We start from the raw sequence: 18,295 nt of genomic DNA, 5'->3' as shown, positions 1-18,295 counted from the left end.
CGAAAGAAATTAGATGACTTAGAAGACAATTATTTATATAAAACTATGTCAATCAATCGATTTATTCAGAACATGAACTGCCTATCAAGTCTAAGTCTATTTCCGAAAGAAATCAGATGACTTAAAAGGCAATTACTTACACAAAAAACTTATCTCATCTAACAGTCGCAAACTTAGTAGATTGTATAGAGGAAACTATATGAGCCTGTTGAAAAATAGTCGTTTGGAAAACATCTATGCTTTAAATAGATATTGAAAATAATGCGGATACAATATGGAGATCTTTAAACCGTTCCAATATATGAGTTTTTTCATCAATCTGAAGCAAGCATGGAGAATTGGTGATCTCGACTATTCATTCTGCTTCAATAAATAACCACACATCCATTTGACTTCTATATCTAATGATATAATATTTGCTTATGTACACTCATAAATGCACTATTTTAGAGCATGTGAGAAAGCTAACAAATAATGTTAACTAAATCGATAGACTAATAATGAAACTTATTCAACTATGATAGAAAAGATATTCCTCAGATTTTAGCAAGACTTATTCGCACTGGACAACATTCCATTGCGAACAACGGTCTTGGAATCCAGACTCATAGAGTGAGAATAGAATGTCCAAATAACCTAACAGAGATAGAATAAATATTCATAAAGAAAAGAGAGAAGAGAATTGTGTTTATTTAAAATGACTCGAGACAGAGTCAATATGAGTTGATAATAATATCGAAGAATTAATTTTACATTCAAATTTTATCTTTTTTAAGTTATTGTAGTACTTTCATGTTTAAGTTTTAACTTTCTAGAAACTTTAGATTTTCTACTTAAGCATTAAAGATATTTTAAAGATATTTTAAAGATAACTTAAGATTAAAGATATATACAATAAAATATCATTTGTATGCTGCAACTAATAAACTAATGAACATTTGAATCCATCGTATCAGCAAAATATATTCGCAATTTATACGCAATGTGTACATATCAGATGTGATGTATCATGAATTAAAGGTTTTTATAGAACTCCACCAACAGACAAGTCTCCAACATTATGCTTCTGTCAGACCCGTATGTATCGATAGCGCACAACAGTGTGGTACTTAGTACCATGATGTTGGCGCTTTATATATTACTCTATCGGTAACTTATCGTTAAATCATTAAATCATTACATTCAATCATTATTCTTTTGATTACTTTTTAATATATTATATAAACATTACAACATTTCTTATAATTTAAGAATATAAAACAAATATATCTATAATAATTAATAAAATTTTATCAAGCGCCAAGAGAATATATGATACTTTATCTTTTTATAATATAAAAATAGTCAAATTATTATTAAAAAATATTATTCATGATAGAATTATTGTTATAAATATAATTAGAAATAGATTCAGAAATTTATGATTTCTTTTTTTATAAATACAGATCATCTTATTTATATGTTAATAAAAGGATGCTAATCTGATTGATTGATCTTAACCGATCAAATACATTCATAAAAATAAGCTTGTATATTGTCAAACATTATGTTTAAGATCCAAATAAGAACATAATAGTAGATGTTTATAAGTGATGGAAAGAACTATTCTTCTTGCCTTTGATGCCATCCGATATAGCAACTTACTAGCAATATACCGTATACAATAAGGAATTTGTACTACACAACTGAAGTTAGTTAGAGACAACCGCTTAGTAACACGCATGCTCAGTTAATCCAATTGATTTTCATTGAAATTATTACTTCATAGTTGAAAAAGAAATCTGTATTTTAAATTAAAAAAATGTTTTATTTAAAATTATTTTATATTTTCTATTCAAATTGTATATATTAAAATTTATACATTTATAAAAATTTTATTAAATAATGAACAATAACTAAATAAAGATAGCATTAAACTATTAATGAAGAATATTATTATCATATATCCTTTTAGTTAAAAATTTTGCTTTGTTATTGTAAAAATAATAGTTTAAAATTCTTTCTTAATAACACTTTCTTTATGAAAACAATATAAAAATCTTTATTCTAAAAATAAATTGATATGAAAGTAAAATGTTTAAATTTCCCGCAATAAGTGTATTTTCAAGGTCACTATTGCGCAATGAATCATTAAGAATGACCTGAACTGAGTTGAAAATGAAAGATTCTCATAGTATCGGTAGTCGCCATTTTGAATTTTCTAGTCTTATTGGAATAGTCTGTGTTATTGTACAGTAATTATCTTTTTTGTTTTGATGTGTTTGCATGCGTAGAAGAAAAAATTTATATAATTATTTAATAAGAGTAGTTAATAAATAAATATGTATTGAAAGTAAAATGCATATAATAGAAGAAAAATGTGAACAATTTCTCATGTCATCTCCTTAGGGTTAACCTAAAATATTGCTTCTCGTTTTTCATGGATTTAAGGAATTTTGAATCATTAAATGATGAAATTACATATAAAATTTATTTTGTTGTATTAAAATTTATTATTATTATTTAATTTGAATATACCATATCGAAAAAATAGATTGTCTATAAAGAATATTACAATCTACTATTCACTGATCATACATATATATGTAAATTTCTTCTGAACACATGTGAACAATAATATCCAATTCTAAAAGTAATTAAAATAAAAAAAATGGCTCGAGTCTTAGTTTATAACCGTTCTGTTGATGCAATATTTATGGACGTAAACTTGGGAGTCAAGACAAATGTAAGTATTTTGAAAGATTATTTAATAAGAACATTTATTTTAATTAATATTGTAATTATGCTTTATAAATCTTAAAAAGAGAGAGACAATATAATGCATTTATTTGATATTTATGTAGGATTTACTTTAATTACTTTAATATTATAGAATATGAATTATTTTCTTGATCGTTATGAAAGAAATTATGTAATTACATATAAATTTGATTGTTTTTATATAAATAAAATTGATTTTATTGAATTATTAAATAATTTAAATAATTTTAGTAATTTAAAGTTCATATGAAACTGAATTTTAACATGAAAATTAAAAATAAAAATTATAAACCTTTTATTATATTATGATTAAGAAATGTTAGGCTAGATATTAATTGTAAGATCGCTTTTCTGAATGTATTATATTTTTATTTCTTGTATTTGTGTTTTTTATTTTATATATCTATGCATCTATTATTACATGAATTTATAATATCAATAAACATATAATAATATAAATTATCTCCTAAGTACAGTTTTTCATATTATTGATATATGTAATGTTTCTGTCGTAACATTTTGATTTATCCATAGTTATTAATTTTATTTATTAGTTAAATGATCAAAACTGTTTGCTTATAAGTTTATAAACTACTTACAAATCATCATCATAATAATAAAAATAATATCATATTTTTATATTCACACATTTATATCTTTCTTATAATATTTTCAAACATAATATATAAGTTATAAGTATTTGTTTTTTGAACTTTATTGTAAACTGATTATTTTTAGTATTTTTAGCATTATTTTTTATTCAAAATTTTTAAATATAGAATTTCAAAATATTTAAAATTTTATTATTTAATTATTATTTATTAGATATAAATAAATCATTATCAAGATATATTATAGAATATTAATATACATTATTAATATTGCATATATACGTTATTAATCACATTCATGATATGATGCATGTTATAAATAAATATTTATATAAGATTTTTAATATGTTAATATGTTTCTTTATGTTTTTAAATTTATGCATATGTTTTGTCAAAAAGAATGCTTCTGTTTTTATATTACATATTTAATACATATTTCTACATATATAGGCATAGGGCATATTTGGATTTGTTATATTTATTTGTATGACTTGATGAAATAATGAACACAAGGAATTTTGTGCCAGTGTTCGTTTAACATTGAGACACGTAGAAGCGGTCCGTGAGCCCGCTACGTTCCCCTTCCACTCACTATTGGATACTATCTTTAAACGTTTTCTTATCTTGCCGGTTAGCTTACCAAATAGAAATTATGTTATTCTATTATATTATTACAATGTTTTTCACTAAATTAAATAAATTTATTTAATTTTATAAATTATTTATTTTAAATAATTTATAATGATTTTTGTAAATATTTTATTATATCATATATTATATATATTTTTATGAATATCATAGTATTTGTTAACGATATCATAATATTTTTAAAATTCTGTATTATATATTATTTTATTAAATTTTTCATAAGTTTTTTTATTTTTTAAATAAATTTATAATATATATTAAGAATTTATTAATTTTTATAATTTTTAAATCATAAATTTAAAAATATAATTTTGAGTTTATTTATTTCTGATTCTTCGAATATTATCAAAAATCATAATATAATCAGAATATTAAGAAAAATTAAAATAATTATTTGATATTAATTTATGTTAAAATACTGTTTTAAAAGTATTTTTTGTTTCCTAATTTTTCTCATAGATGGCGATAAAATTACTTTGAATAACCTAAAAACATTGAACATGTGTTTTGATGAATTCTTAGAATTCTTAATAGTTAATAGTTTTACAGTACTTCTGAATAAAAGTATATATAATCCTCATTGTTCTTAAATGTACCAGAACTTTTTATATGCTTATTATGCATTTCAATTTGCCTATATTTTTAAATATGAATAAAATAGTATGTTGGTATGTATCATTTCTAAATTCATGATCATTAATCTGGATTTGATATTCTGATACATATCGATAATATGATAAATGAGAAGTTAAATATAATGACAAGAATGATTTTAAACTATGAAAATGAATTTTATATAAAATAGTTATAGATAATATTTCTGAATTTAAAATAAGTATATCTGTTACCATAATATGAAGTGTTTCCTAAATGATAGTACAACGATTTGAGTATGTATATATTGCTGTAAATTAATTTTTATCATTGTACTAATCATATCGATAAAAATAAAGATATCTTATTTATATATTTCATATGAAAGTAAAAAATAAATCAAAAATCATTAAATTACATTATATAGGATTTTCATATATTTGTGAATGTGTGGATTATGAATTGTAAAAGATCAATTTTAGAGATAAACACAAAACTTGATATACAAAAATATCAGTCGATTTATTTATTAAGTTATAAGCAATTGAAATTTGAAGACGAAATGTGACAGGAACAGACTATGACAACAGTAACAAAAAACAGATAAAACAATTTCTTTCTATTTCGTTTCGTCTTCAATTGTTTATAATTTAATAAATAAACATTAATTGATATTTTTGTATACCAAATTTTGTATTTGTTTTGACTTCTAGAACTTCTAGAACTTCTAGAATAACAAATATTATACAAATATGTATAAAAATATCGAACTATATTAATATCTTGTAAAGTCACCAAAGACGATGTAAACATGAATCATATTCAACAAAATCAACAATTCATATATTACGCTTTTGTATTGTCATTTAATTATTTATTTAATAGATGAAGAAATGATAATTCATTTTTTACAGTCATTTGACTACAATATTAATGTATTTATTTAATAAAAAAGAAAGATATGAATTAAAAGAAAGCATTAGAAAAAATGAAGTCAAGTATATTATTATTGCTATCGAAAATTAGTATTACTACGAAAATAATAATAATTTATTAAAAATTATTAAATCAATTTAATCATTATTTTTACAATTTAAAAAAAAAAATGTGTTCAAGTTGATTTCAAATAAATGGTGACCGTGTAGATTGTAGATTGTTATTGAATACCACAAGAAAATAAAAAAAAGTTATAAAAGTATAGAACTTGTATTGGCAGAAATTATATTTTCCAGCAAAATAACGCTTCAATACAAACTGCAAGATTTGTTCAATAATATTTTATTTCTGAAAAAATCAAAGAAGCCAATCGAACCTCAATATAATTGAAGATATTTGAGTTGAATTAAAAAAATCTGAATATGAATAATAAACGATTAATCATTCTTAATAAACGAATTAAAACAAAAAAAATAAAAAATTATATAAGCTAATACCAAAATAGTCAATAAATATATTTCATAGATATGATCTTATGTAATATTAATATTATCATCAAATGATAATAATCTTTGATTAAAATTGGATTTTTTTCTCTTTTTTTTTCCTGTTATGTCATATAAAGTTAAAATTTGATGTATTCCTACTTTTAAAACATTTCATAAAATTACTAAAATGTGTTTTTTTTTTTAAATATATGAAATCCATATATTTAATATTGCACTCTATCATAAACTAATTAACGATTATGATGCAATCTTATAATAGACATTTATTCATTCTTTATTATGTCATAGATATATGACAAAAGACTCATTATAGATGTGGCATTATAGATGTTAATATTCTAAACTAAGGATCAATTTTAACTAATTAAAAACGACAAATCAAAATGATATGTGAATTCATGAAATCTTCTTCTTTTGTTTCTCATATTAAAATAAATAACTAAACAAAGTGCTATTAAAATAGATTGCTAACAACAAATGCAGTGATATTTATTAAAAACGTGGATTCATGTTCCATTATTGAAGAGATATAAATTATATTAGTCTTATAATTACATGTGTTTTCATTATGAATAAAAAAATAGATAGATAAAAAAGATAGACCATCGAAATTAAGTAAGATAAAATGATAATAATATCCAATAAAATGAATTTAAATATAGATTTAATATAGATTGAATATAAATTTAATCATAATATAAGAACCAAGTGATAGCCAAGTTTATTATGATAAGTTATTGTTCATCAGAAAAATCGGTATTATGAATTGTGGATTTGTGTACATAGTATAGATATAAATATAATACATTCGGTTTGAACTGATAAAATATAAATGATGTGAAAAAATAGACAAAAGTTGTTTAATATAAAGAGATATGTTATGCAGTATTAATAACTTATTGATGTATAAAAATGTATAGAATCAAATTAATTTTTTAAACAGATAATATAATTTTTATTGCAATAATTGATGTAATTTATTTTCTATAAAAAAAATTAAATTATCAAAAAATCTTTAGATTAGGAGATATTGTAATTTGGTGTTGTAAAATTTATCATATGGAAAATAAGGAATACGCGAAATTTCAAATTAAAATATTAAATTAAAAAGATTTTTGTTTGTTGTAGGAAATAACGAACTATATCGATTAATGCGATAAAAATTATATAGTTTTATTTAAAAGATTAAATTTTTATTTAAAAGATTAAAGATAAAGATTAAGATAAAGATAAAATTTTATTTAAAAGATTAATATGATTTCTACGTGTCAATTTCTAAAAAAAATTATAGCGCATAATATAATTTTTCTATATCAAACAATTTTTATCTAAAACATTTTTTCACATCAATCATATTTTTTTATTATATTTCAGTGATTCAGAATAAATTGTATATATGTCAAATTTTATAAAAAAATTTATATCAAGTCGTATATATATAATATATATAAATATGTATATGTCTGGAAGAATATGCTTACAAAGTACAGTTTACTGCGAATGTAAAAAGTCTGCGGCAAATGATATAAATTTCTCTGTTACTTTCTCAACGTGTGTTATTTAGTATATGAAAGAGTGTGAAAGTTTGCATTACATGCAAGCAGAGCTTCTCGTTTATCCCCTTTATTGTTACATACATATTTTTAAGTTCACATAAAATAGCACATATTATTTGAAGAAGAACAATGCAAGATTAAAAATCTCGATTAACTTAATGTATTGTGCAGAATTGAAAAAATGATGAACTGATTAACTAATAACAAGAGTGATTATTCATGTATTCATTAACTTAATTATAATTAACTTATAAGTCTACTTATAAATTTATAACACAATAATAATAATAAAGAAAGAAAAGAAGAAAAGATGTTGATATAAATATAAATAAAATTGAATAAATTGAAAATATCAAATGTTCTTTTTTTAAATCTATATTAAAAATAACCTATATTATATTTTTTATATTAAGATTTTATATTAAGATATTATATATTGAATATTATAAGCTTAATAATTTGCAGTATGATAATTGAATATTTGAAAATAAAAAGAAATTTTTTGACAAATTTTCTTTTTAACTCTGTAATAATAATAATAATTCAGTTTAAGATTAATTCACTTTTCATCTTTACACAGCAAATTAATATTTGTATATATCTTTTTTCATTAATGTATATATTTTTATGTTAAATATAAAATAAATTAAAAGCAATATATTTTCAACTAAAATTCGTGATGAATGTATCAATTAGTTACTTAGAATAAAATATAAATAAAAATTAAAATATAAAACAATTCTTCAATGATTGAAATTACAATGACTAAAGTTGCAATGATATTCTATCTTATATTTTCTATCTATTTTTTTCATTGTATATATGTTACAAAAAATAATACCTTTTCCTTTTTAATCCATAAGAAAATAACTTCTGACAAGCAACGACAAACTCATCATCATACATAATGATTGCCAATTATCTTAATGCATTTATATAAATAATTGTTAAGTTATGCTCACATGTACATATTATTAAAAAAGCACAGATATAGGATTTATTTAACTAATTGCCAATTATATCATAAAGTTAAAAATATTCTTTAAAACATATTTGAAAATTAATAAAATTGATAGAAACCGAGATTAATTGAATTTCTATATCGCTTATATTATTCATTGACTGAATAATTAATTGAGAATATTATATTTCTTTAGAAGCAAGAAGTCTTTGAAAAAGTGATTTTTTAAAATAATCAATCTATATTATTCAAAAGGCGAATTTTTAACGTCGATCAATTTGATTTCTTGCAAGAAAAAAAATCACTCTACGTTTTCGATATATTTTTTGAATTCATAAATATGAATTCCTTATGTATTATCAGTTTGGAAACACTCTATAAGCATCATCTTTTATTTTACGATAAAATGCTTTATTTGTCTCTCCTTTTTCTATCTTTTTTATGTATTTATTTCTAAATAATTAACTTTTTTTTTCTCTAATATATTTATTTAATACAATAGAATACTATAAATCGCACTAACTTACTAAATTTTATATTTAATCATAAATATATATAGGTTTTCTATCTATTATTTGTTAACACGATTAAAAATGATTATTTTTAATTTAATGTAAATTTTACTTTTAACAAAAATGCAAGCATGATCAATATTTTTTCAATAAAATTTGAATGGTTCATAATGCCAATATTCCAAAATACGATTTCTTTATCTGATCTGTAGTAATCACATTTATAAGTGCATAAAACGTCTAATGTGTATTAGAAATTGCTCTTTAGGGGTAATGTTACATTAGGTTTGTATATTTTTTTTTTCAGCTTTCTGAACATGGAACAATAATAATAAAAGAAGAACCGATCGAGAACGACAGCTATGACGATTTATGGTTGAATGAAATTAATGCCGAGAATGAAAACGAAACATCAAGATCTGAAGATTATGAAAGCGAAGAAAGCATAACTGAAGATAATAAAATCGAAGATAACAAAACTGCGAATGATAACATTGAAGATGAAGTTTCGAATGCTAATTATGAATATAAAAAATTTGTGCCTCCTCAAAAATTCAATCCCTTAAAAAATAATACATCGAACGCTCGATTTATAACTTGCAATATTTGTTTCGTGACATTTAACAAGCAAAGTTATACTCGCCATGTGCGTAGATACTGTAACGGTGACTATAAATGTCAAAAATGTAAGGCGATCTTCAATACTTATCATTCGATCAAACGTCATTTGAGGATAAAGGGTTGTAAGAAAAAAATTACAAATTACAGATTTCTTTGTAATTTTTGTCGTCGAGGGTTTTGGAGAAAGGCCTATATCCAATGCCATTTACTTCATGCGCATGGAAATGAAATAAATAATATCGATAAAATTCAAATTGGAGAAATTTTCAAATCGTCAGAAAGGTCAACAAATGATCTTGGAGATGTACTGATCGTGGAAAAGATAAACAGTTCAAATAACGTATTGTTTCCAAAACAGTTAAACAATTTGACAGATACGTCTAAAAAAGAGTTGAACAGTACTTCCCCCAAATTGAACGGTTTAAATTGTACGCATTTGAAAAGTCAATGCGATACAGTTTCGAAAAAGCCGAGAAGTTTAAGTAGTTCGAGCCAGTTAAATTATTCATGCGATACACCCTCTAAAAAGATGAAGCAAACCACTCTTACAGATTTTATTTCGTTTTATAAAGAAAAATCGAACAACGATGACGTCATTATAGAGAAAGTCATTGGTATAAACAATAATTCTGTTATTGATGACACGAGTGAATCACATAAGAAATTTGGTGATAACTCTTTGTTGAGGAATACAGAAAATGTTCAAGCGCACAAGCGTACCCGATCTCGTGCGCTTGACAAGAATAAACCATTTGTTCAGATTCATGTGAATCCCCGCACTATGATGCTCTTATTGAACAATGAAATAAAAAGTGATCTTGAGAGTCTGGAAACTTCGTATAATATACCCTACAATCTTAGACCATCCGGAGAAAATACCTATGCATTACGTAAATTTCGCGATTCAATGAAGCATGACACTGCTTCTAACAAAGCGAAACGTCCCATTAAAAGAAAATATCCCTGCAATGTATCTACGCGAAGAATGTCTTTACGAAATAAAAGTTTCAAATCTGAAATCGTAATTAAAGAGTGCAAGATCTATCTGGAAAAATGTGATGAGATGTTGAAACGGAGCAAGATTAAATCGGATAAAGTCGAAAATGTTTCTCAATCTATAGACTTGAAAGAAGAGAGAGAAATAAAAACGGAAAAGGTTGAGAATTCTATTAAAACTGAATCGGCAAGTGATCTATCTTTGAAGCTTACGTCAGAGATATTCAAAGCCGGAGCGAATAATTTATCGATTGCTAAAAAAGAGTCAAATGTGTCAGAAAGTAAGATATCCCAAAGATCGTTCCAATGCCATGTTTGCAAAAAATTATTCTCGTTAAAAGAGAATTTGTACGAGCATATGAAATTGTTTCACTCGATTTACATGTCGAGTATATGTAACGCACGCTATACATCCATTAATAAATTATTGAAACATTATTTGCGTCAACATATCATGTTTAAGCGAAAAGAATGTTGCGTGTGTTACGAGAAATTCGACACACCGGTATCGTTGAAACGACACATGATTGTGCATTGTTTGAAAACCATACGATCCAAGAAAGACACTCTACCGGTTGACGTCGAGATAAACTGCAGTTCATCGAAGAAAGAAAATAAGTGCAAAGGTTGTCACAAACGATTTTGGCTCAATTCGTGTTTGAAAGAACACGAGAAGGTGTGTCGTCGAATGAAAGATCTGATCTGTAAACAACGTAGGCTTCAAGTAAAACGCTCTTTTTCGTTTCGAAAAGAATCGATTGGCTCGAAATTTAATGCGATACAAGCAATTTCTTCGAAACAAGTATCATCAGAGCAGAAAATGAAGCCGATAAATTCGATCACTAAGACTTATAGTTCACCTCATGTTCTGCCATCTGTCTCACCCTCCTACTCTACCACAGCAGCAAGCAAAAAGAGATTAGTTAACGGTGTCGCTTGGGTGAAGGGTTACAGAGTTGAGACAAGTGATAAAACGACATTTCCCTGCACCATTTGCGGGATACAATTTCAGACGTTTCAGAATTTGTGTATGCACGAGCGTACCTATTCCAAACCTGCCAATAAATCGTGCAGCGATTGCGGTACCTTGTTTCCCTCCAAAAGATTGTTACAACTTCACTCACTCGCGACCCATTCGCCTTCTTGCGCGGAAAATTATCAATTCTTTTGCAAGTTTTGCAATCAAGGTTTCGTTAAAAAAACAAACATTCGGATTCACGAGCGACACTTTCACATGGACCAAGTTCCCAAACCCGTTCGAGTCAACGAGTCCATTTGGAATTCGTATCCGATGTGTACCACATGTAATTTGTTATTTGAATCGTACGAGCGATTTATCGAGCATAATATGTATTACTATAATGACCAAATGTTTGTGTGCACCGTATGTGGTAAATCGTTTCAGGGAATGTACAAGCTTCACCACCATAACAAGGTGGAACATTATCCGAACGACGTATTGAAATTGTACGCTTACAAATGTGATATTTGTAGCGAAGGTTTCAATTACGAGTCGCATTTTCACGCGCACAAGTTGCATGTTCATCTACCCGATGCGCCGATTATACAGAAAACACTAAATATCATGCAAGACCACAGTTACGCTTTGACGAATAACGTTGGCATAAGGACCAAAGTGACGGAAGAACCGATAATATTGTCAGCAAAGACGTATACTTGCAATGTTTGCAAATTAAATTTCACCAACGAAGAAGATTTGTCGATGCACAAGATAGAATACTCCACGAACGGTAAATTTCAATGTAGCAAGTGCAATCGAAAATGTGGTACCAGTTCTTTCCTAGCCAAGCATGATAGTTTGAATCATACCGGTTGTGACATTAACATCAGTTTCAAGTGTCGCTTTTGTGGTGAGGTGTTGACAACTAGTACAGCGATGTTGTGTCACGAGAAGCACTTTCATTTAAATTGCAGCAGTGATCTCAAAGACAGACAACCAGTTCAATCAGTTATGAATAAGAAGATTGATAGCAAAATTGTTAAACTTGAAAAGTGTGATGGTTTTACGTGTTCGACTTGTAACATGAAGTTTCACAACAACATCAATTTGAAGCAACATTTGTTGGAATATGCCGATATAGGTACATTCATTTGCAACATTTGCCAAAGAAAATTCACCGAGGTGGAACAGTTAGAGGTGCACAAAATCAAACATACTATGTTGAGCAATACTTTGCTGTCGCAACGGTGTCCTATATGCAACGAAGGATTTTCGGATCCTGTGAATGTTCGGTCACACGTAATGCACTTACATCGATACGAAACGTTCAATTTTAATATGGAGCATATAGGGACAAAATGACGAATTAGAAAGAGGGCAACACTGTGTTGTACATGCTAGCTTAGGATCTAAATCTAAAAGTTCTAATTGACGATTGAATTCAAATGGATCGCTTCACTTCTTCCTTCATTCCTTGCGCTTGAAACGTGGCAAAGCCTAGTTTTAAATGATATGGAAATGTATAAATTCATTATTTAATATTGAAATCCAAATATACTGCTCGTGTTCACGGAATCGATAGTATCAGATTTACTTTTCATAGAACATATGATGATGAATCAATTCTGTCATGTCATCGAGAACAGATTTCGCATATGAGTGATAAAAAAGTGAACAAAGTGAAGGAATTCAAAATATAATATAATGTATTGTTTGTTGGTTATGCACTTAAAGATTGTTACAAATTTAAAATGATTTTAATAATTTTCGAGTAATTATGATTTTGTTATGATATTGTATGTATATAAATTTTAAAGTAAAACTTTTGACAGTTTACTTTTTTATAGTGGACATTGCATTGAAAGTGAAATTTATTTTCGAATATTGAATCTCAATTGCAGATTCCACTATTGAAAACACTCTTAAGAGTTTTACTCTTAAATGTTAATACTTTCAGATATTCTGTGTTCAATCAGATGAAAAGTATTATGTATAAAAAAGAATGCATGTAGGCGTTTTGTTTTAAAAATATTATGTTATTTACTAAATTGATACTATAAATTATTCTATGTAGCTCTGAAGTTATAAATCTATGTTAGCCAAAAAATTTAAATTTATATATGAATATAATCAATTGTATAAGAAAAGTCTTAATAAGAATAGAATGTAAGCTAAATATAAAATATTGTTTCTTTAATATATTTATATTAATATTAATTTTAATTTTCCTTATATTAATAGTAATTTTATTTTTAATTCGTTAGTTATTTGTATTGTAAATATGACAATGGCGAATGTAAGAATTATATGCGTCAATTAATTATAATTAAATGGATAGTTATTTGGTTCTACGTTTCAATTAAAAGTTTTGTAGATAACATTTATATTTTGATGTATACTATATCATACTAATTTTATTTTTAATATTTTATTTTTAATATTTTCAATATCATTTGAAATCGTATTGTTATAATAGTGGATCTATTACTCGTATCGAAATTTATTACTACAAAATAAAAGACGAAATTATTGAAATTGAATAATTTTCAAAAAAATTTATTAAGAAAATAATTAATAATGTCTTTCTGCATTTTTATTCAATAAATTTTTTATAATTAATTCAATCAAACAATGACAATGCTAAATTAAGATATTATTCTCTTTCTGAATAATACATACAGAATATCTCAGTTTTTTTTTCCCATCAAAATTTGACAATATGTTTTATGGGTTAAAATAACTCTTGTGTGATGAAATAAATCAAAATTAAAATGAACTTCAAAGAATTTCGGATTGAATCTTCTACTGTTATCAAATTTTTATTGACAAGAAGTAATGAACATTTTGAAAAGTTGTAATTAGAGTTATAAAAGTATATAACATTTTTTAACAATTATTACATGTAAATATTATTGATTTAATCAACTTTATAGATAATATATATATAGTAATGCACATTATTTATCGTTCATTTTATTTTTAACTTTTTTGTTGTAGCTCTTTAATCATGCTTCTAATGATATATATTTATATGACATTTTTTTCTTATTTTGATTTATAAAATATGTCGTCAAGATTTGGTTGGAAAAACATATACATATCTCGTTTAAATTTCTATACTTTTGTGTTTTATACTATATTATTGTATATCAAATTGAAATTAGTATTTCAAAATCATGAGACTAACAAATCCATGATAATACTATTATATTTCATTAATTAATTGATTTTACATATTGCAAAAATTTTTTTATGATGATCATTAAATTTCATCTCATTAGACTTTTACTAATCAACAATGAAAACAATTGTTAATTAATCTGATACCGTCCAAAAACAATATTCTTTTGTTTTTTAATTTTAATTTTAATTTTTAATCTTTTATAATAATTCAGGAAAAAGTTATAAGACTTATCAATCTACTAAAGATTCTATTATTATATAATCTACTATTATTATATAAGAAAGTATTAAAAATATTAATAGTATTAATATTTTATTCATCGAAATTCTGTAAATAATTCTAACATATAGCGAGGTTGTAATTATTGTATCAAACTGGTCAAATATTAATTGCTAATAATAATATTATAAACAATTTGCAAGATTAAAACAGAAAATTTTTCAATAAATTTGAAAGTTTTATTTTATTTTCATTATCGCTTATCATCAATTTATTATCAAATTCATGTTTTGACAATTTTGTTTTGACAATTAGAATACACATAATTTTTTAATTTTTCAACCTCGTTATATTGAATTCACTTATATTCTTAATTATATATGCAATTTTATTTCAAGTCGTGTTAAAATAATACTTTTCTATTAAAATTTATCATACAAATTTTAATATTGCATTTAATTTATTATATAAATTTTAAATTGATAGTGATGCAGAGCTGCAAAGAAAGGTAATGATTGATTAATTAATTGATTTCGATACATTCGAGAGATATATATATCGTAAGATATATATCGTATATATTTTATGTCATGTCTATAAATAACGTCAGAGTATACTTTCCTTATGCTTTTGCTATCCTGATACTCTTCTTCCCAACTCTGCACAAAATTTTTTGTAAGTAAAAAGTGTAACATAGTAGTACTTATATCCTGATCAAAACTGACCAACTTGCAAAGAAAGATCTATATTAAGAATTTTGCCAATAAAATTATATTATTCGCATTTTTTGTTTATTAGATAGGTTATGTTTGATAACTTAATTTGCGAAAGTTATTCCAAGAAATAATAGAAATAAAATAATGCTCAATTTATATAAAGACAAATTTCGATCAGGATGCGGAGCACTATTATAGACCTTCCTGTAAAAAGTAATTGTCGATATTACTAGAGAACCAGGTAAGTACTAGTACAAGTATTTTTGTTATTTAATTAGTAATAATATTTGTTATTTATTATTACTAAAAATATTTAGAATATTATGAAATATATTTACTATTAAATATTTAGTATTTTATATTTGCTAAAATACTTTTTACTATTAATTAATGAAATTAATAAGATAAAATATTATTAAAAATGTTGAATCTAAAAACTTGGCATATTGTTAATTTAATCTTATGTTTAATTTCCGTTTATTCTAAGAAATAACAATTGCATGAATATTTTCAGAAAAATTTATCAATGTAAAATTTTATAATAAAACGTTCCAAAACTAAAGATGCTGAGTAATATTTCATCATCACATCAATACTTCAAAAACAAAAAATATCAACTAATATATCCTGTCAACATGTATTAGTCACATTCAAAGACTTATAAGCTGAAGTAAGAAGTAAGTTTTGCATAATGCATCTATTAATATTTATTTTTATTAAGTGCAACAAATATTACTATATAATTATAATCATTTAATATAATCATAGATATATAATTATTTAAGAATGTATTATTTGTTATAAATTTTTAAAAGAAATTCTTATCTTAATGTGCAATATCACGAATTTACTTTGTTATACAATTTACATAAATTATAGTTAATTTAATAATTTTGTTTAGTGATTTTTCTTAATTTTGGCAATATCACTAGACTTTTTTAAAACTTTTTTAAACCTGTTATGTTTAAATATCTTTAAAGATATTAAAAAATATTATTTCGTTTTTTATTAAAATTGAAAAAAGACTTTATTAACTTTTATTGAATAAATAGATGAATATTATAAATGTAATTGCATTAATTAATATATAACAAGAAAGAACAAAAGAAAAATAAAATAAAACTATATTACTATCTTGCTTTGTTTTCATTTCGTTTCATTTAATGTAAAATAAAAAATAAACTTTAATTATTTATAATAAATAAGTTTTAAATAACATTTTTATATATCAACTTTTGGATTTGTTTTGATTTTTAAAATTGATCTTTCAGTAAGTAAGCCTTACAAATATTTCACATAAAAATATTACATAAATATATGCTTAAAAATCGATAAGATTGAATAATTATTGAGTTGATTTAAAGCAATTTTTACTTTTTTCTTTATCAACGAGTTATTAAACACTGGTCAATCATAGAGTGCGCGCTTGTCGCATTCCAATGATAATATTGGATATGTATCGTTAATGAGTTACCAAGTTTGACACGTTATACTTTTCATCATTAATCAAGTTGAGACAAAAATTTTCGCAAAAGAAAAAACATTGCTTGAAATTATATTAAAAAATAATCAGTTGAATTTTGTCGATTGATTTGTAGAACAATCTATACTTTTGACATTCTTCAATTTTTTATTATAATATTTAATATTTTTTATTATATTTATTTAAAAAAAAACAAACATAAATTAAAAATTTAGTATCTAATACTAGATCTTTCATAATTTCTGTTTGTTTTTATTTTTGAAAAAAAAAACGCAATTCCTAAAGGATTTTGTAATTGATTGAAGACTTCAATATCTCAAATAAAAAAAATGATGTACAACAAATAAAGTTATACACAGTTTACTTGTCTAGCTTAGAGTGCTTGGTATATTCTGGTTCAATAAACTGAAACTGTCGCAAATAATATATAGAAAACGCCTAAGGTTGATATCCAAAGTTCTGTTGGTTCAATGTTTGATTCTAGGCTATTTTGTATTAGATTAGATTTAATTTGAAAAATATGTTTCAATAAATAGATATATATTTTCCATATGTCCTTTCATCTCAGTAATTAGATGAGAGAAATTAGATGTTAGAAATTTCAGTGAACACCCATCTCTAGTGAATAGTTTTGGCTGCACACCAAATTCTGTTGTAACCTATAAGTTTCAATTAAACTGAAAATATGTAAAGAACTCTGTGAATACTAGTATGCCAATATTCTGGTTATATGTTCGAACCAATTCCAATATGAATACATTTCATATTTGTTTTATGTAATACTCAATATTGATCCTGTTTGAGGTTGTTCTTGTTATTTAAATGCTATTTAAACTGATATTTTGATTGATCATAGTTATTTAGTTTAATCCTTTTTTTCATTTTTCAAAATATATATTTTTGAATTTTTTTTGTATTTATCATTGAAAGAATAATATCAATCGGGTTTGAAAAATATTGTATTTTTATTGACTTTTGCAAAATGATAGTAATTTATTGAAACCTAATCTAAGTTATTGAAAACTAAT

At 24.2% G+C, this 18,295-nt stretch overlaps 1 protein-coding gene across 2 annotated transcripts in view; it reads left to right on the top strand.

Annotated features, from left to right (window-relative positions):
• The first annotated feature begins 2,514 nt into the window (after positions 1-2,514).
• LOC102671227 (zinc finger protein 234-like) overlaps positions 2,515-18,295 on the top strand; it is a 28,397-nt gene continuing 12,616 nt past the window's right edge. Inside the window, exons 1-2 of one of the 2 annotated variants that reach the window (XR_004151239.1) lie at positions 2,515-2,725; positions 9,395-13,631. Coding sequence is in view for 1 of the 2 variants with exons in the window: in XM_006620854.2 (XP_006620917.1) it covers positions 2,651-2,725; positions 9,395-13,027 (3,708 nt within the window). In the remaining variant the exon portion in view is untranslated. Of the gene's footprint in view, positions 2,726-9,394; positions 13,685-18,295 lie in introns of those variants that run through there. The other variant, XM_006620854.2, reaches the window with a different exon arrangement.

The sequence above is a fragment of the Apis dorsata genome, unplaced genomic scaffold (genome assembly GCF_000469605.1).
Source record: "Apis dorsata unplaced genomic scaffold, Apis dorsata 1.3 scaffold_552, whole genome shotgun sequence".
NCBI lineage: Eukaryota > Metazoa > Arthropoda > Insecta > Hymenoptera > Apidae > Apis > Apis dorsata.
Note: the sequence above shows the minus strand (reverse complement) of the source record. Positions and strands in the feature narration are given on the sequence as shown.